General features: G+C 38.5%; 1 protein-coding gene across 1 annotated transcript; it reads left to right on the top strand.

Moving 5' to 3' along the window:
• Positions 1–10386: 10386 nt before the first annotated feature.
• LOC122645863 (8-hydroxygeraniol oxidoreductase-like) lies at positions 10387–14251 on the top strand. The gene is made up of 7 exons (XM_043839258.1): positions 10387–10508; positions 10599–10741; positions 10909–10946; positions 12248–12650; positions 13373–13609; positions 13715–13873; positions 14003–14251. Exons 1-7 carry the CDS (start codon positions 10472–10474, stop codon positions 14111–14113), a joined length of 1128 nt encoding a protein of 375 aa, XP_043695193.1. The 5' UTR covers positions 10387–10471; the 3' UTR covers positions 14114–14251.
• Positions 14252–14547: the final 296 nt, after the last annotated feature.

Raw genomic sequence — 14547 nt, 5'->3', positions numbered from 1 at the left:
TTTGGGATGGGAGTGCCTCTGGTATACGTGACCCAAACCTTCAAGTTCCAGCTCCTAAGTCCTCTGTGGTGGGATTCGAATTGAGTTTCAGGAGTGGGTCTAATAATGTAAGAGAAGTTCAAGTAAGAACCACTCTACAGTAGGATCGTACTCGAGATTTGCAGTAGAACAATCAAACACAGATTGATTGGAAAATAAAAGAAAATTGAAGTTAGAAGAAGATGGATAGATTGAAGGAGGGGGGGGGGGATAGGGATGGGTCTCTCACGCACGGCTTCTCACCACACTCTCTCCCAGAGCAATTGTCTCTCACAGCAATATGATTGTCAAACAACTCTTTTCTCTTTTCATTAAATCGTGTGGAGGCCTCTAAAACTCAAGGGTTGAGTCCAAAATAGAAATAATAATAGAAAGTTTTTGCTACCAAGTAACTTACAACCAAAATAGAAACTTCCTATAAAATCTAGTTGCCATACATCAAAATAGAAACTGAAACTTCTATTTTAGAGGACAAAATAAAAATATTAACAAACTGAAATTAGAAACTAATAAAGCATTATAGAATCCAGCCTTCTAAACAAACATGGATACTAGAAAGAATGAAACAAAAGTAGAAATTACTAGATAACTAGACTTAATAATTAAGAAACTATTGCAGAAATAGAAACTAAATTAATAGCAGCTTCTAGTAGAATATTCAATGTAGTTTTAGATTGGTAGGAGACCAACTAGAAGCCAATAAACCAGGATCTGCTATGAACTAGGTAATTCAGCTAGGTCAAATAGCTGAAAATTGTGAAATTAGGGTTAGGGTTTGATGGGACCTAGGGTTTGGTGGTAGGGTTAGGTCAAGTTGATGTAGGGGAGTCTATCAATGATGGTCTCGTTATGTTTTGTCAGGTTTAGGAGTGTAATTTTGGTATGGCAGCAATTTAGGTTTTGGTTTTTGGGTTTTTGAAAAGAGGAATATGGGGGAATCTAGGGTTTAGGATAGGAATTTTGGGCAGGGGCTTGGATCGAGTTTCCCTAAGGGTGAGAGGGAGATTCCGTCCAAGTTTGGGCTATTTCTGATGGTTGGTTTGGTCTGTGGGAGTTTTAGAATTTTGGGGTTTGATTTGAGATGGAGATATGCTAGGGTTTTAATGGATTGAATGGGCAGCAAAGGAGATCGAGTTCTCCTTGTGGGCAGGGAGTTGCGTGGTCAAAGTTAGGGGTTTCGTGGATGTCTGGTTAGGTTTGATCTGGTTTTTGATGTTGGAAAAGTGAAATTAAAAAGGGGGATTGCTAGGTTGGGATGTGAGAGCATTAGAAGAAGAATTGTGGGGATGGGGGACACTTCTAACTCACTGTTGTTGCAGAGAAATCCTGGCAGCAGCTTGTTGGAAGTTGAAAACTTGAATAAAAAATGAATCTTGAACTAGAATTTGAAGGAGATCTTCAAAGAACGACCTAGGCATTCAAACCGCAAGGTGTCGATTGGATCAAACACCAATCCCATCACCCTTGATCAAAACACAAGACAAAAATCTTTAATGGAGTAGAAGAGCAGCAAAAAACTTTTCATTAATATCAAAATTCGTGTTTAATACTTACCCCCCTTACAACTTTATATAAAAGACTCAAAAATAGACTCCAACACTAAAAAGGAAAAGCTTAATCATTCCTCAACCCATTAGGTAACTTAAACTGACTAGGAAACTGAAATAGACTCAAAATAGAGTCATAATCCGGCCCCACTAAACACTTAAAGAAAACTACGAAAATCATTTGAATAGAACCATTGGTTGAATTGGTTCAATTACGAACAAAAACACCAAAATAAAACTAAGTATGGAACTACCCATATTTTAGGCCCATAAAAGTGGCCTATTACATAAAAAACGCATGGGTCAAAGGCCCAACATGTATATAACCCAGCCCTAGACTTATTCCTAAGCAAAGAAGCCCAGTTTGGTGATGAATTTGCATCAATTTTCCACCAACATCCAGCATCTAATCTTCACACCTACTGTCCATATGATCCCACAACACTGTTCACGTGAACAGTGTCACATGAACAGAAACTCGTGATACTGTTAACATAAATAGTAACTTTCTTTTTTTTTTGAATTCTGTCTTGGTCCCTTCTCTTCTTCGTGCTTCTATCTGGACTGGGGCTGCCTTATGTGATGCTCTATTGAATCAACAAAAAACCTGCCACATCATCAGGTCAGGCTGACTCCCACAGCAGTTGAATTCCACAACTACACTGGGATGGTTTTGGGGGTTCTTCTTGCATCTACACATGGACCTATGATCTACATCCAGATCTTTGTTTATCGCCAGAGTCTGTTTGCAGGAAATAATAATATTGAAACACTCGATGCTCAACCCTATTGCTGGTCGATTTTGAGAGACCTAGTTGTTAAGGACTTATGTGTGAAATTTTTGATTGAAGAAGTTGAGTGAGATATCACACTCAAAATCAGGTTTATTCCTCCGCCTCTATTCTGTAGAGACGTTGAAGACAACCTCTAACGATATTACTTAACCTTATTGCTATACTTACATTAAAGACCCTATAGCTCAGTTTATTTCATTCATTCCCATCCTTATTTTTTAGTTTCTAGAAATACTCCTTAAGCAATTGTTTCTAGTTGAGTCTTGACTCTGTTTATTCTCCCAAAAGGATCCTAAACTGTTCATAATAATTTTGAGTCGTTTGTCACTTGGATGGGCCCATGTCGATCCCAAAATTGGGTTTTGTGACTCGGAATTGAGGAGGCTTATGGAAAGATATAGAGATTGCAAGAAGGATCTCTACATGGTATTTATTGACCTGGAAAAAGCCTATGACCAAGTCCCTAGAGATTTAATTCAGCATGTCCTAGTAAAGAGAGGGGTGTTGAGTAAATATGTGGATGTAATTAAAGATATGTATGAGGGTGTGGTGACTAGTGTGAAATCTGTGGGAGGTTGGGGTTCCCAATTACGATTGGGTTACATCAGGGATAAGCCTTAAGCCCTTATCTATTTGCGCTCATCATGGACCTAACCAAGAGCATTTAGGACGAGGTCCAGTGGTGTGTGCTCTTGGCCGATGATATCCTTTAGATGGATGAGACAAAAGTAGAGATTAATGCTAAACTTGAGTTTTGGAGATCAACCTTGGAAACAAGAGGCTTTAAGATTAGTAGAACGAAGCTAGAGTGTATGATGTGTAATTTTAGTCATACTATGATGGATACTGACATGGTGCGAATTGAGGAAAGAAAGATACCGCAAAGTGACTATTTTAGGTATCTGGGGTCAATAATAAATAAAGAAGATGGCATAGAGGATGATGTCTCCTAGAGAATTAAAGTGGGATGGATGAAGTGGAGAGGTGCATCCGGAGTGCTGTGTGACTGACGTTTGCTTTAAAGCTTAAAGAAAAGTTCTACAAGACTGTTGTACGACTGGCTATGATGTATGGGGCAAAATGTTGGGCAGTTAAGAAGTGTCAATTGAGAAGCTAGGTGTAGCAAAGATGAGGATGTTAAGATGGATGTGTAGAAAGACTAGGAAGGATAAAATAAGGATGATACATTCTTTTAGGGCGACCATGACAACATAATGCTGGTATTCTATACGATGGTGCATGGAACACCATCAAGGTCAAACAAGGGGGAGTACATTTCTAATGTTGCCTCATACATTGGCATCCTCGATGGCGACTGTTTCCTCCTCCAATTATGAGTCAGTCTCTCCTTCCCAGTCATAGAGTTGTGGTTTGACCGTCTTCCTTGAGATACTTGCTACCACGGCATCGAGATGCTATATCGGCATCTTAGGTCCGTGGCTTAACTTGACGAACTCGAATTCTTTTAAGAGTAGGAGAGTTGATGCAGTTACACGTACGGTTAATTGTCAAATTTTCCATTTTTTTTTATTTACATTATCTCTTTGTTAGCTACCTAGGAGTGAGTCCAAATTAACTTTGAACTCTATCTTCAACTGTAGAGTTTGTTTAGGAGTTATTGCCTTTTTTTTTTCTTTTTTTTTTTGTTAATATAAGATTGTAATCCACGATGATATTGGAATGATGAGAGTTGATTTTTGCTGTTACCGTTACTTGTTGGAGTCAAGGTTTGTTTGTTTGGTCTTCTCCTCCATCCCTGTTCGCCTTTCTCTTTCTGGTTCATCCTCGCAGGTCAATCTCCTTATTCACATTATCTCCTATTTCAGTTCATTTAGATCTTTTCAGTTGTACCGTGTTCCAGCTCCTAAACCCTCTGTGGTGAGATTGAGGACTGAATTGGTTCCTGCCAGAGTTTGTTTGCAGGAAATAATAATAATTAGACAATTGATGCTCAAGCTTACTGCTGGTCGATTTTGAGAGACCTAGTTCAGGGCTTGTGTGTGAAATTTCAGATTGAAAGAATTTAAGTTGAATGAGATATTACACTCAAAATCAGGTTTACTCTTCCGTCTTGCTATTCTTTCGAGAGGTTGAATACATCATTGATATTTCTTAGCCCTATTGCCATATTTACGTAAAAGCCGCTATAACTCGTAGTTTATTTCATTCAGTCCCATTCTTATTGTTAATTTCCAGAAATACCTCTTAAAGAATTATTTTCAGTTGAGTCCCGACTCTGTTTCTTATCCCAAAAGGATCCTAAACTATTTTAATTGTTGAGTCGTTTATCACCTGGGTGGCCCTATAGCGGATACCAAAACAGGGTTTTGTGACCCGGGATTGCATCCCTGGCATGTGCCTCCATTCCTGAGTTACGGTGAGGAACCTGTTTATGGTCCTTTGTTATAGAATGGATTTATTTCAGCTATAAAAGAAACACAAGAGGGCTGGTATGTATACTTATGAGTTCTACAGGGTTCTAAGATGTAAATTAGGGTACGGAAACCAATAGGTAGAGAACAACTGAGATAAGGAAAGTCTACCAATTATGTGGCTTGGGTTGAGTGAGGAATATACTTTCAGGATCTTCTTAGTATTTAGTGAACATTCATGGAATTTGGTGCAAGGAGGAGTGATATTATTTAACTTCTTTTTTTTTGAGGGGGGGGGGGTGTTGGTGGGGGAAGAAATGCATTGATTTGGGTTAGTTACAAGTATACTTTTGAATAGAGTTGAATGGCAAAAAAGTATCAATGTAGCCAACCCTATTTAGTTGAGTTGAGTTGTTGAATTTACTGAAATTTGAGGATTCCAGGAATTGGGGGAAAGGTTTACCCTGCAAAGGGTCCATCTGTGGATTTTGGAATAGACTCTGGATTGGCAGTGTTAGAAATGAGCCTGGGCTCTGTTGATGCTTTTCAGTCTGGATTGAAATTTGAGGATTCCAGGAATTAGGGGAAAGGTTTACCATGCAATGGGTGCATCTGTGGATTTTGGAAAGACTCTGGATTAGCAGTTTTAGAAATGAGCCTGGGCTCTGTTGATACTTTTAAGTCTGGATTGAAATTTGAGGATTCCAGGAATTAGGGGAAAGGTTTACCATGCAAAGGGTGCATCTGTGGATTTCGGAATAGACTCTGGATTGGCAGTGTTAGAAATGAGCCTGGGCTCTGTTGATACTTTTCAGTCTGGATTGAAATTTGAGGATTCCAGGAATTAGGGGAAAGGTTTACCATGCAAAGGGTGCATCTGTGGATTTTGGAATGGACTCTGGATTGGGAGTGTTACAAATGAGCCTGGGCTCTATTGATACTTTTCAGGTATCTATTGGATATTTGATATTCCCTTTTTTCCTTGGAAGATATTTTGGTTATTCTGAGTACCTACTGTCTTAAAAGCTAACTGTTAAGAAAGGAAGCCTTTGAGCTTTTCTTTGTTCTTGTCCACCACCCCAAACCCCCCTCTGTCCTTCCATAAAGTTGGTTTGATAACTAAGCGGCAGAGCTCAAGCAGTATAACATTTTTCTCTTTGATATGAAACAATTTTCCAGTCTATTGGCACCAGAGTTTGGTTCAAACAGGTCTTATTATTTACGAACAAGGCTTGGAGATCTCCCTGTGCCAAAGTTCAGATTAAGTTGGCATATGGTTGAGATCATAATATAATCATATGTTTGATTTCTGGTCAATCCTAGATTGCATGTTTTAAATAGTGATTTGGAAATTGTTTGAAGAAATTAAATTCTGTTAGAAGTGCAAGGACCCTAGAAAAAATCAGGGAAAGAGTCTTAACAGTTGGATATTTTGAACGATTTTGAATTAATGCTGTCACGGATTGAGCATGTGATCAAAGGGCTGAACCTTTTGTTATTAAAGACAGTTTGGGCAAAACTTCTTTCATCCAGTGTTCTGTTTTGCTCTTTATCATCCTCTGCTAGTGTTCTGTTTTGCTTTGTTGTTGCGAGTCTTCATCTGTACATGTTCTCTATGATCTTCTGCTGTGTTTTTCCCTTCTTCCCCTTCATCTCTTTGATTACCTCTTAAAAAATGCATTTGGATAGTCCAACCCCGCCAAGCCTTAAAATTTTTGTAAATTTTGTTCCATAAATCCAAATTTATTCTTCAAAAGGCACTTGAGGCTAGGGAGAGGGTTCTCTGAGCACGCAAAGTACTCTACACCCTCTGGATTCAAATCCTCTACTGCGGAGCTGCCTGATAGGATTGTGCTGCTGAGACACACCAAGGTGGGGAATGATTGCCGAGCAGGGGTAAGGTGGTCATTCTCTGCCTTGCTGTGTCTCGGCAGCACGGTCTTGTTGGGCAGCTCGGCAGTAGTGGATCCAAATTGACACTTTTCACATTTATTTATTTAATCATTGTTTATCTCACCTTTAAAAAATTACTATTAAAATACATGTGAGAAGTCGTACGCATTAGGCTCAGAGAGCCTTTTTTGTAAAGATTATTTCAAAATTTTTGGGTAAAATACACATACCCCCTGTAATGCATCCAATATTCCTCGTACCTCCCTAAGCTTCTGATAAGTCCACGTACCACCTCTCAATATTTCAAGTATCACCCTTGCTTTACCCCCCCTAATACCAGATAAGTCCAAATCGTTAAGTTTAACCGTTAAGTGTTAAAAACTTGATCATTTTATCTTTTCTTTTATTTTATAAATTTGAACAAACCTAATTGACCGGATCTATTTGTTCATAATATGAAAAGATTTTTTTGCCCTATCCTAATTTCAAAAGACCCTTTTACCCCCACTCTTTGTTTTTAAGAATCTAACCTAATTACCAAAATGCCCTCATCTTCCCCAAAATCTATCTTCCATTTCTGGAACTTCTCCCAAACGAACCTGCTTCTTCCCCACTGCTTCTTTAGTTTTTCTTCTTCTTTAATACCTTAAACCTGTAAACCCATCTCTTTCTCCATATGAAACTGAAACCCAAGCCCCCATCTCCATCTCCAATCTTCTTCCCGCCTTCTCTTTGTGTTTTCTCTGTAAGCAGAGAATCTTGCCTGGCAAAAACGTCTACATGTACAAGTGAGTTAATTAATTTATTCCATCAATTCTTTGCAGTTTCTTTTCTCTCTCTTTCTCTGAAATGTCGATGGGCTTCTTTCCAAGTTCAGACATGCTGGGTTTTGTTTGATTTTGTAATTTCTCCTTCATGGGTTGCCTTTACTATCGATCGACCAATTCTTAATCTCTCTTATATATCTGTTGCTGGTAGATGTTAATGGGTTTCTCCTAGATCTTCTTGATCTTGTTCATTTTGGTCACGATCTTATTGCTTCTATCTTCTCTGGGTCATTTATTAACTTACTCTGTTCGATTTCTCTCACTTTTAGAGGAGATTGAGCGTTTTGGAGCGTTGAGAGCAGGTGTAGACAGATTTTCATGGACGAAGAGAGTGTCCGGAGGAAGAACTGCTGTTCGCCTGCGGCTTCTTCTTCTCATCATTCCCATCGCAAAGAGAGACCAGAAATCAAGCGGGTGGATTCGAGATGGAGATGGGTGCTTGGGTTTCAGTTTCGTATGGAGAAAGAGATGGGTTTACAGATTTAGGGTATTAAAGAAGAAGAAAAAGAAAAGAAGCAGTGGGGAAGAAGTAAGTTTGTTTGGGAGAGTTTCAGAAATTGAAGATGGATTTTGGGGAAGATGAGGGCATTTTGGTAATTATGCCCTAGTAAGGGTATTTTCGCAATTAGGTTAGGTTAGGTTCTTAAAAAAAAATTGTGGGGGTAAAAGGGTCTTTTGAAATTAGGTTAGGACAAAAAGGTCTTTTCATATTATGAACAAATAGGTTAGGGCAATTAGGTCTTTTCAAATTTATAAAAATAAAAGAACGGGTAAAATGGTCAAGTTTTTAGCACTTAACGGTTCGGACTTGTCTGGCATTAGGGAGTAGGGGTGTAAATGAATAGCCGAAATTCGTTTCTGTATCTGTGTCCGTATCTGTTTAGCACTATCCGAATCCGTTCGAAAGCTAAACGGATGCGGATATGGATAGGCTATAGCTATCCGAAAAGCTATATTTACATGTAAACGGATAAAATATCCGATCTGTATCTGTGTCCGTATCCGTTTAGTACTATCCGTATCCATCCGATAGCTAATCGGATGCGGATGCGGATATAACACTATCCGAGCCAAATTCGATCCGTTTACAACCTTATTAGGGAGGTAAAGCAGGAGTGATACATGGAATATTGAGGGGTGGTACGTGGACTTATCAGAAGTTTAGGGGGTTTGAGGAATATTGGGTGCATTATGGGCTATGGGGGGTACGTGTATTTTACCCTAATTTTAAATGGTATGAAATTTAGGGACTGTTTTGGTCAATGAATTTGCCATCAAAGTGGGTCTAACAACGCTGAAATGTAATCTTTTCGTTTTTTATTTTTGATAATAAAATGCAGTCTTTTCCGAAGGGTTCAAATAAATTCTTTTTTCAAACCAACTTTGATTATGAGCATATTGGAATATGAAAATCGTTTTCTTTGGAGAGTTCTGAACCAATTTAAGCCAGACGGGGTAGTTTTTGGTTTTATCTTTAATCCGGCCTGATCGAAAACATTTCTCTTTTTTGTATGGGAAAAAAAATATTACCTGGTTGCATGGCTCTTAAGTTCAGACATAGGAGTACACAAAAGTACTACTCTACCTTTTCTTGAGATTAAAAATTATATCTGTATTGATGCCCTTACTTGCACTCTCATTAGCTTCCTTACAGGCATAGGCTATATAAGGACAATGGTCTCTTGCCCTTTAATTAAAAGTTAGATTCTTTCAGCCAAAATCGTTCTGAACCAATTTAAGCCATACAAGGCAGTTTTTGGTTTTATCCCTAATTCGGTTTTGAAAACTATAGTACATGCCCATGTTTTTATTGAAAGAAAAAAAAGTTGGTGCCCCTAAACCATGAAGATGTTCATTTGATTGGTTAAAAACTTAAAGGGCTCATGTTCTCTGTGCCTAGACACATGGGTCTGCCACTTAGGGGGGCAGGGTGGGCATTGTGCCCACCCCCATGTGTCTGGGCGCAGCTTGCGCCATCGGCACAGAGAACATTCTCCCAAACTTAAAATCGAAAAATCTTGTTGTTACTAATATTGATTACAATAAGATTATCCTATTCTCCAAAGTCATTTATTGATGCATTTAATGCAAAGGTGAAAAAGAGTTTTCAAATAGGACATGAATTGAATGACTTCTTATTTTTTGAAAATCCTTTTTACTGTTACATTAAATAACTTTTGATAATACAACAAGGAAAGGGCAAAAAATAAGGTTTTAATTTGTTAGTTCATTTACTTGGTGATAACAAGATGCACCCAAAACTTAAAATAAGGGATAGCTTGGAGAGGATATTTTTCTAGGCCCTTAAACGAAGTGGATTTGGCTTGGATACGGATTTGATGTGATTGGATTGGGATATTCCTTGGATGAATACGGATACCTCTAAATGGATTTGGATAGATTCGGATGCGGATTAAATTTGGATTTTCAATCATCCGTTTACATCTCTGCCTTGTGTAATCCGGACCTTCCTCCCCTAGCAGATACAATTCACTCTCAATCCTTCTCTTAGATCATGATTTTTTTTCCCTTATATTCTAGAACTTATTGAATCTTAAAAAATCGTCAAGATCATTATTTAATCAATTTTTTATTATTAAGTATTTGAATTTTTTTTTTCGAATAGATTTTTAATAAAGTATTTGTATTTTTTTCCAGATATCTCTATGAATATCCCTAAACGGATACAGATGCAGATTGAATTCGGATTTTCGATTCTCCATTTCGTCAGTTAATTAATACGTAGAGGTTATGGACCATACATTATTGAATCAAGTTGGTTCCTTATAATATTATTTGTTTATTAGTACAAACAAGATTGACAACGTATACAATAGTCTTAGTGATGGGTGTTGTTTTTGTCATCTTCATACTTGTCAAGATTCAGAGAAAAGCATTTAATTATCTTCATAAACTCCTTCCTGCAACAGATTAATTAGTGAAGAACATAAGAGCTGCTCCATCCATCCGTTGACTCAAAAATCAAGTACTACACAACCATGTCAAAGGCCAATCTCCAAGTGATTTCATGTAAAGGTGAGCTTCAATCAAACTCCAAAAACCAGTAATTGTGTTAAGAAGCTTTGTTTTCAATCTTAATTTTTGATTTTCTACAAATATATATAGCTGCTGTTTGTTGGGGAGAAGGGGAAGCTTTGGTGATTGAAGAGATCCAAGTGGAACCACCAGAGGCATTAGAAGTTCGAGTTAAGATGATTTGTGCTAGTCTTTGTCACACAGACATTCTATGCTGGACTGGATATCCTCTTGTTAGTGTTCCTTATTCACTTTCTTTCTTTTAATTTTGCTCCTCTCCTCAACCCCCTACACTGATATGTTTTCTTCTTTAACCATAAAAATTTTATTTTTGTTGTGAAAGTTTTAAGATCATTGAGTTCAGAATACCTAATTGTGTCTCATTCTCTATTTTCCACAGCCATTGTTTCCTAGAGTTTTAGGTCATGAAGGTGCTGGGTATGTAAGATCTCTCTCTATCTCTCTCTCTCTCTCTCACACACACACACACATATATATCCTGCTGAATGCACGAATTAAATCCCCGAATCAGACACGAGATCAGGCGTTATCAGTTCTGATTCAAATCGGATCAAAATCAATTGAGAATCGGCTACAATCAGCCGAAACCGTAGAAAGTGGAATCTGGAAAGAGAAGCAAACATTTCCATAGATCTTTGATTTTTAGAGTTTTTGATTCACCAGAATTGAAGACCTAGTTATTGGAGGTGAGTTTTATTGATTTTCTGCAATTTTACTAATAATTAAAAGAAGAATAAAATGGTCAAAAGAGGGTGGACCTTGGTGTAATGGCTAGGCTGCTCCATTGTGACCAAGTGATCAGGGGTTTGAGTGTCTGGAAACAGCCTCTTTGTGTAATAGGGGTAAGACTGTGTACATTTTGATTCTTCCCAGATCCACAGTGGCGAGAGCGTCGTGCACTAGGTACGCCCTTTTTATAAAATGGTAAAAAATTGAGATCTAATTGCAATCAAGGGCAATTATGTTAGAAACTTGACTAATACGCCAAAAGCTCCAGAGCTGAGGGAGTGCGTTAAATCAAGTCCTTTAACCTATTCCATACTAGGTTGATCCAATCTAGCGCCCATACACTAATGCGAGTCCCATTAGGCACATAACAAATTCCACAATGAGTTTTGATAATCGTCATTAATCGGAATCAGGGTCTGCCAATTCCGCCGATTGCAATTCAACATTTAAATCCATATTCAAATAGCTAATGCCCAAAAATATAAATCAACAATAAAAATCCAAGTCCCATGGTGGGAAAAGGCTAAGAGCTGAGTCTTTTTCAAAACAAGAATAAATAAAAAACTAGAAAAGCCCCATGTTTCAAAAAATGGATTGGAATCGGCTGAATCAGTCCAATAGACTTGGATGGACTAGGGCTGATTCTATTCAACATGATTCTACAGATACTGAGTCCCACCGAGTTAGGCTGAGTCAATGTGAGTCCAACCAATTCCAATATTATTGGACTTGGAATCGAACATGAATCGGTGGAAACAATTATTGTACCTGATTCCAAGTTTTAAAACCTTGAAAAGCCCCTCAATGAGCCTAACTCAAGATTTAAATTTTCGAAAGGCCAAAAGTTTCGTGCATGACCATGCAATGTCCCCCTCTCACAGTAGGGGGCAGGGGGGCGAAATGACCAACCCCTCCCCACTATTTAACGCATCGTAATTTTTTTTCCTTTAATGCAACAGTGCATGAAAATCTTCCCCTTTTTCTTGTAGTATCGTGGAAAGCGTAGGCGAAGGGGTCACAGAACTGAAAGAAGGTGACCTTGTTATTCCAACCTGCATAGGGGAATGCAAGGAGTGTGAAAACTGTGTCTCTGGAAAGACAAATCTATGCCTAAATTATCCTACATTGTATCATGGTCTAATGCTTGATAACTCCTCAAGAATGTCTGTGAGAGGCCAAAGACTCTACCACTTGTTTACCTGCTCAACATGGTCAGAATATACAGTCATTAATGTTAATTATCTAGTAAAGATCGATCCAAGGGTCCCTCCATCTCATGCCAGTTTGATCTCTTGTGCTTTCTCAACTGGTTTTGGAGCAACTTGGAAGGAAGCAAAGGTTGAAAGAGGATCAAGTGTTGCAGTTTTTGGTCTTGGAAGTGTTGGATTAGGAGTAAGTATTATACATTTGAGTTTATTTTGTTATATTTTAAGAATGGACTTGTATAAGGCAATCTATGATACTGTAACCATGGAACTAAATCTCGGTAGAAACTGATCCAAATCTGCAGAGTTGTCTCGGTTTCAGGCAAGGCCGAAACAAAATCTAGGGTCAAAACCCATGGTTGAAATCCAAGTTTTGACCCTGGGTTTCAACCCAGGGAGGGCCAAGGCCAAAACCCATGGTTGAAATTCAAGTTTCAACTCTGGGTTTCAAGTTCGGGAGGCATAGGGTCAAAGCCCATGGTTGAAATCCAAGTTTCGACTTTGGGTTTCAAGCCAGGGAGGCTCAGGGTCAAAACCCAGTGCCGAAACCTCAAAACAAAGATCCAGCACAACTTGGTTTCAGGTCTGACCGAAACTGGATTTTAATCTTCTCCAATTTCTAAAAGTGTGCAGTGCAGTAGTGCTAGGTGGACATGTCGACACCTGGCAGCTCAGACATCCAACGGTCTGACATTGATATGGACCGTTGGATGTTTGAGCTGCCAGGTGTCGATATCTCCACCTAGCACTGCCGCATTGCGCATTTTTATGAATTGGAGAGGATTAATTTCCGACCAAAACCAGGTCCGAAACTGAGATCTCAATCCTTTTGTAACTAAATCATCAAATTTGAAGTTCCATGTATACATTAAGTTCATTCTTAAGTTCTTCCATGGATTTGTGCCTTAGGTTGTAGAGGGAGCAAGAATTAGAGGAGCAAGTAAGATCATTGGTGTGGATTTAAATGAAATGAAGAGGGAGAAAGGGAAAGTTTTTGGGATGACAGATTTCATCAATCCAACAGCATCTGATAAATCTGTTGCTCAGGAAATTAAAGAGATTACAGGGGGAATGGGTGTGGACTACAGTTTCGAGTGCACTGGAGTCGCGTCCTTGATCAACGAAGGCCTTGAATCCACAGCACTGGTATGAACACATTCCACAACTGTGAATTCTTCTACTCTTTACAATCATAGGGACAAAATTGATGTTTTATTTGCTTTACTCTTATCTTTGTGTTTGAGAGAACAGGGGAGAGGGGTAGCAATTGTGATAGGAACCAGTAAAGAGGTTACTGCTTTGGTTAGTCTTACCTCACTGATATGTGGTAGAACATTGAAGGGATCAATCTTTGGAGGGATCAAACCACAATCTGATCTCCAAAGTATTATTGACAAATGCATCAATGAGGTCTGTAGCTTCAACACTCAAATAGTTAAATTGTTAAAATTTGAAGGACATGTTACCATAAATTGGTTAGATTTTGTTGGGTTCAAAGATTATAATTAACCTGATTGCTTTGTATTTTTCTTTTCTCAGGAACTTCATCTTGATGCGCTTGTGACTCATGAGATTCAATTAGATGAGATAAACAAAGCATTTCAGTTGTTGAAGCAACCAGATTGTGTTAAAGTCGTAATCATGATTTAATAGGAACCCTGATGATTGACTTGAGTACTTTATCAAGTAATGGTAAATAAATCACAACTTTAAACATATATGTTTGCATTCCAGTGTAAAAATTCGAGTTGTCTAAGTAGAAGATTTTCAAACAAGATGGTTCACTTGTGTATCTCATGGGGTGGTTTTTTCCTTCACCTGCGGCAAAAGAGGTATTTCTTCATCGTGAGCATTAATGGGAGTGGGATGTGTATCATAAATGAGGGAGTAGTAGTTCAGACCGATTCGGTTCCATGCCTTGTGGGTGTGATTTGAAACCGAACTGAAAAATCGAATCGGTTCTGGGATTGCCAACCAAATCTGAACCTACTCGGTTCGGTTTGGTTCCGGTTCTAATTCGGTTTCCAAATATGGTTCCAATTTGGGTCAAATTCAGTTTCCAACCTACTAGAAGAGTTGAAGGA

The sequence above is a fragment of the Telopea speciosissima genome, chromosome 11, assembly GCF_018873765.1.
Source record: "Telopea speciosissima isolate NSW1024214 ecotype Mountain lineage chromosome 11, Tspe_v1, whole genome shotgun sequence".
Classification (NCBI taxonomy): Eukaryota; Viridiplantae; Streptophyta; class Magnoliopsida; order Proteales; family Proteaceae; genus Telopea; species Telopea speciosissima.
The sequence above is the reverse complement of the archived record's forward strand: the minus strand, read 5'-3'. Positions and strand labels throughout refer to the sequence as shown.

What these genes read in the sequence shown, in the direction of transcription:
- LOC122645863 (XM_043839258.1), top strand. Translation starts at nt 10,472, where the DNA reads ATGTCAAAGGCCAATCTCCAAGTGATTTCATGTAAAG. An exon ending in GCTGGACTGGATATCCTCTT is followed by an intron (nt 10,742 to 10,908) that starts GTTAGTGTTCCT and finishes TATTTTCCACAG; the next exon opens with CCATTGTTTCCTAGAGTTTT. An exon ending in TTAGGTCATGAAGGTGCTGG is followed by an intron (nt 10,947 to 12,247) that starts GTATGTAAGATC and finishes TTTTTCTTGTAG; the next exon opens with TATCGTGGAAAGCGTAGGCG.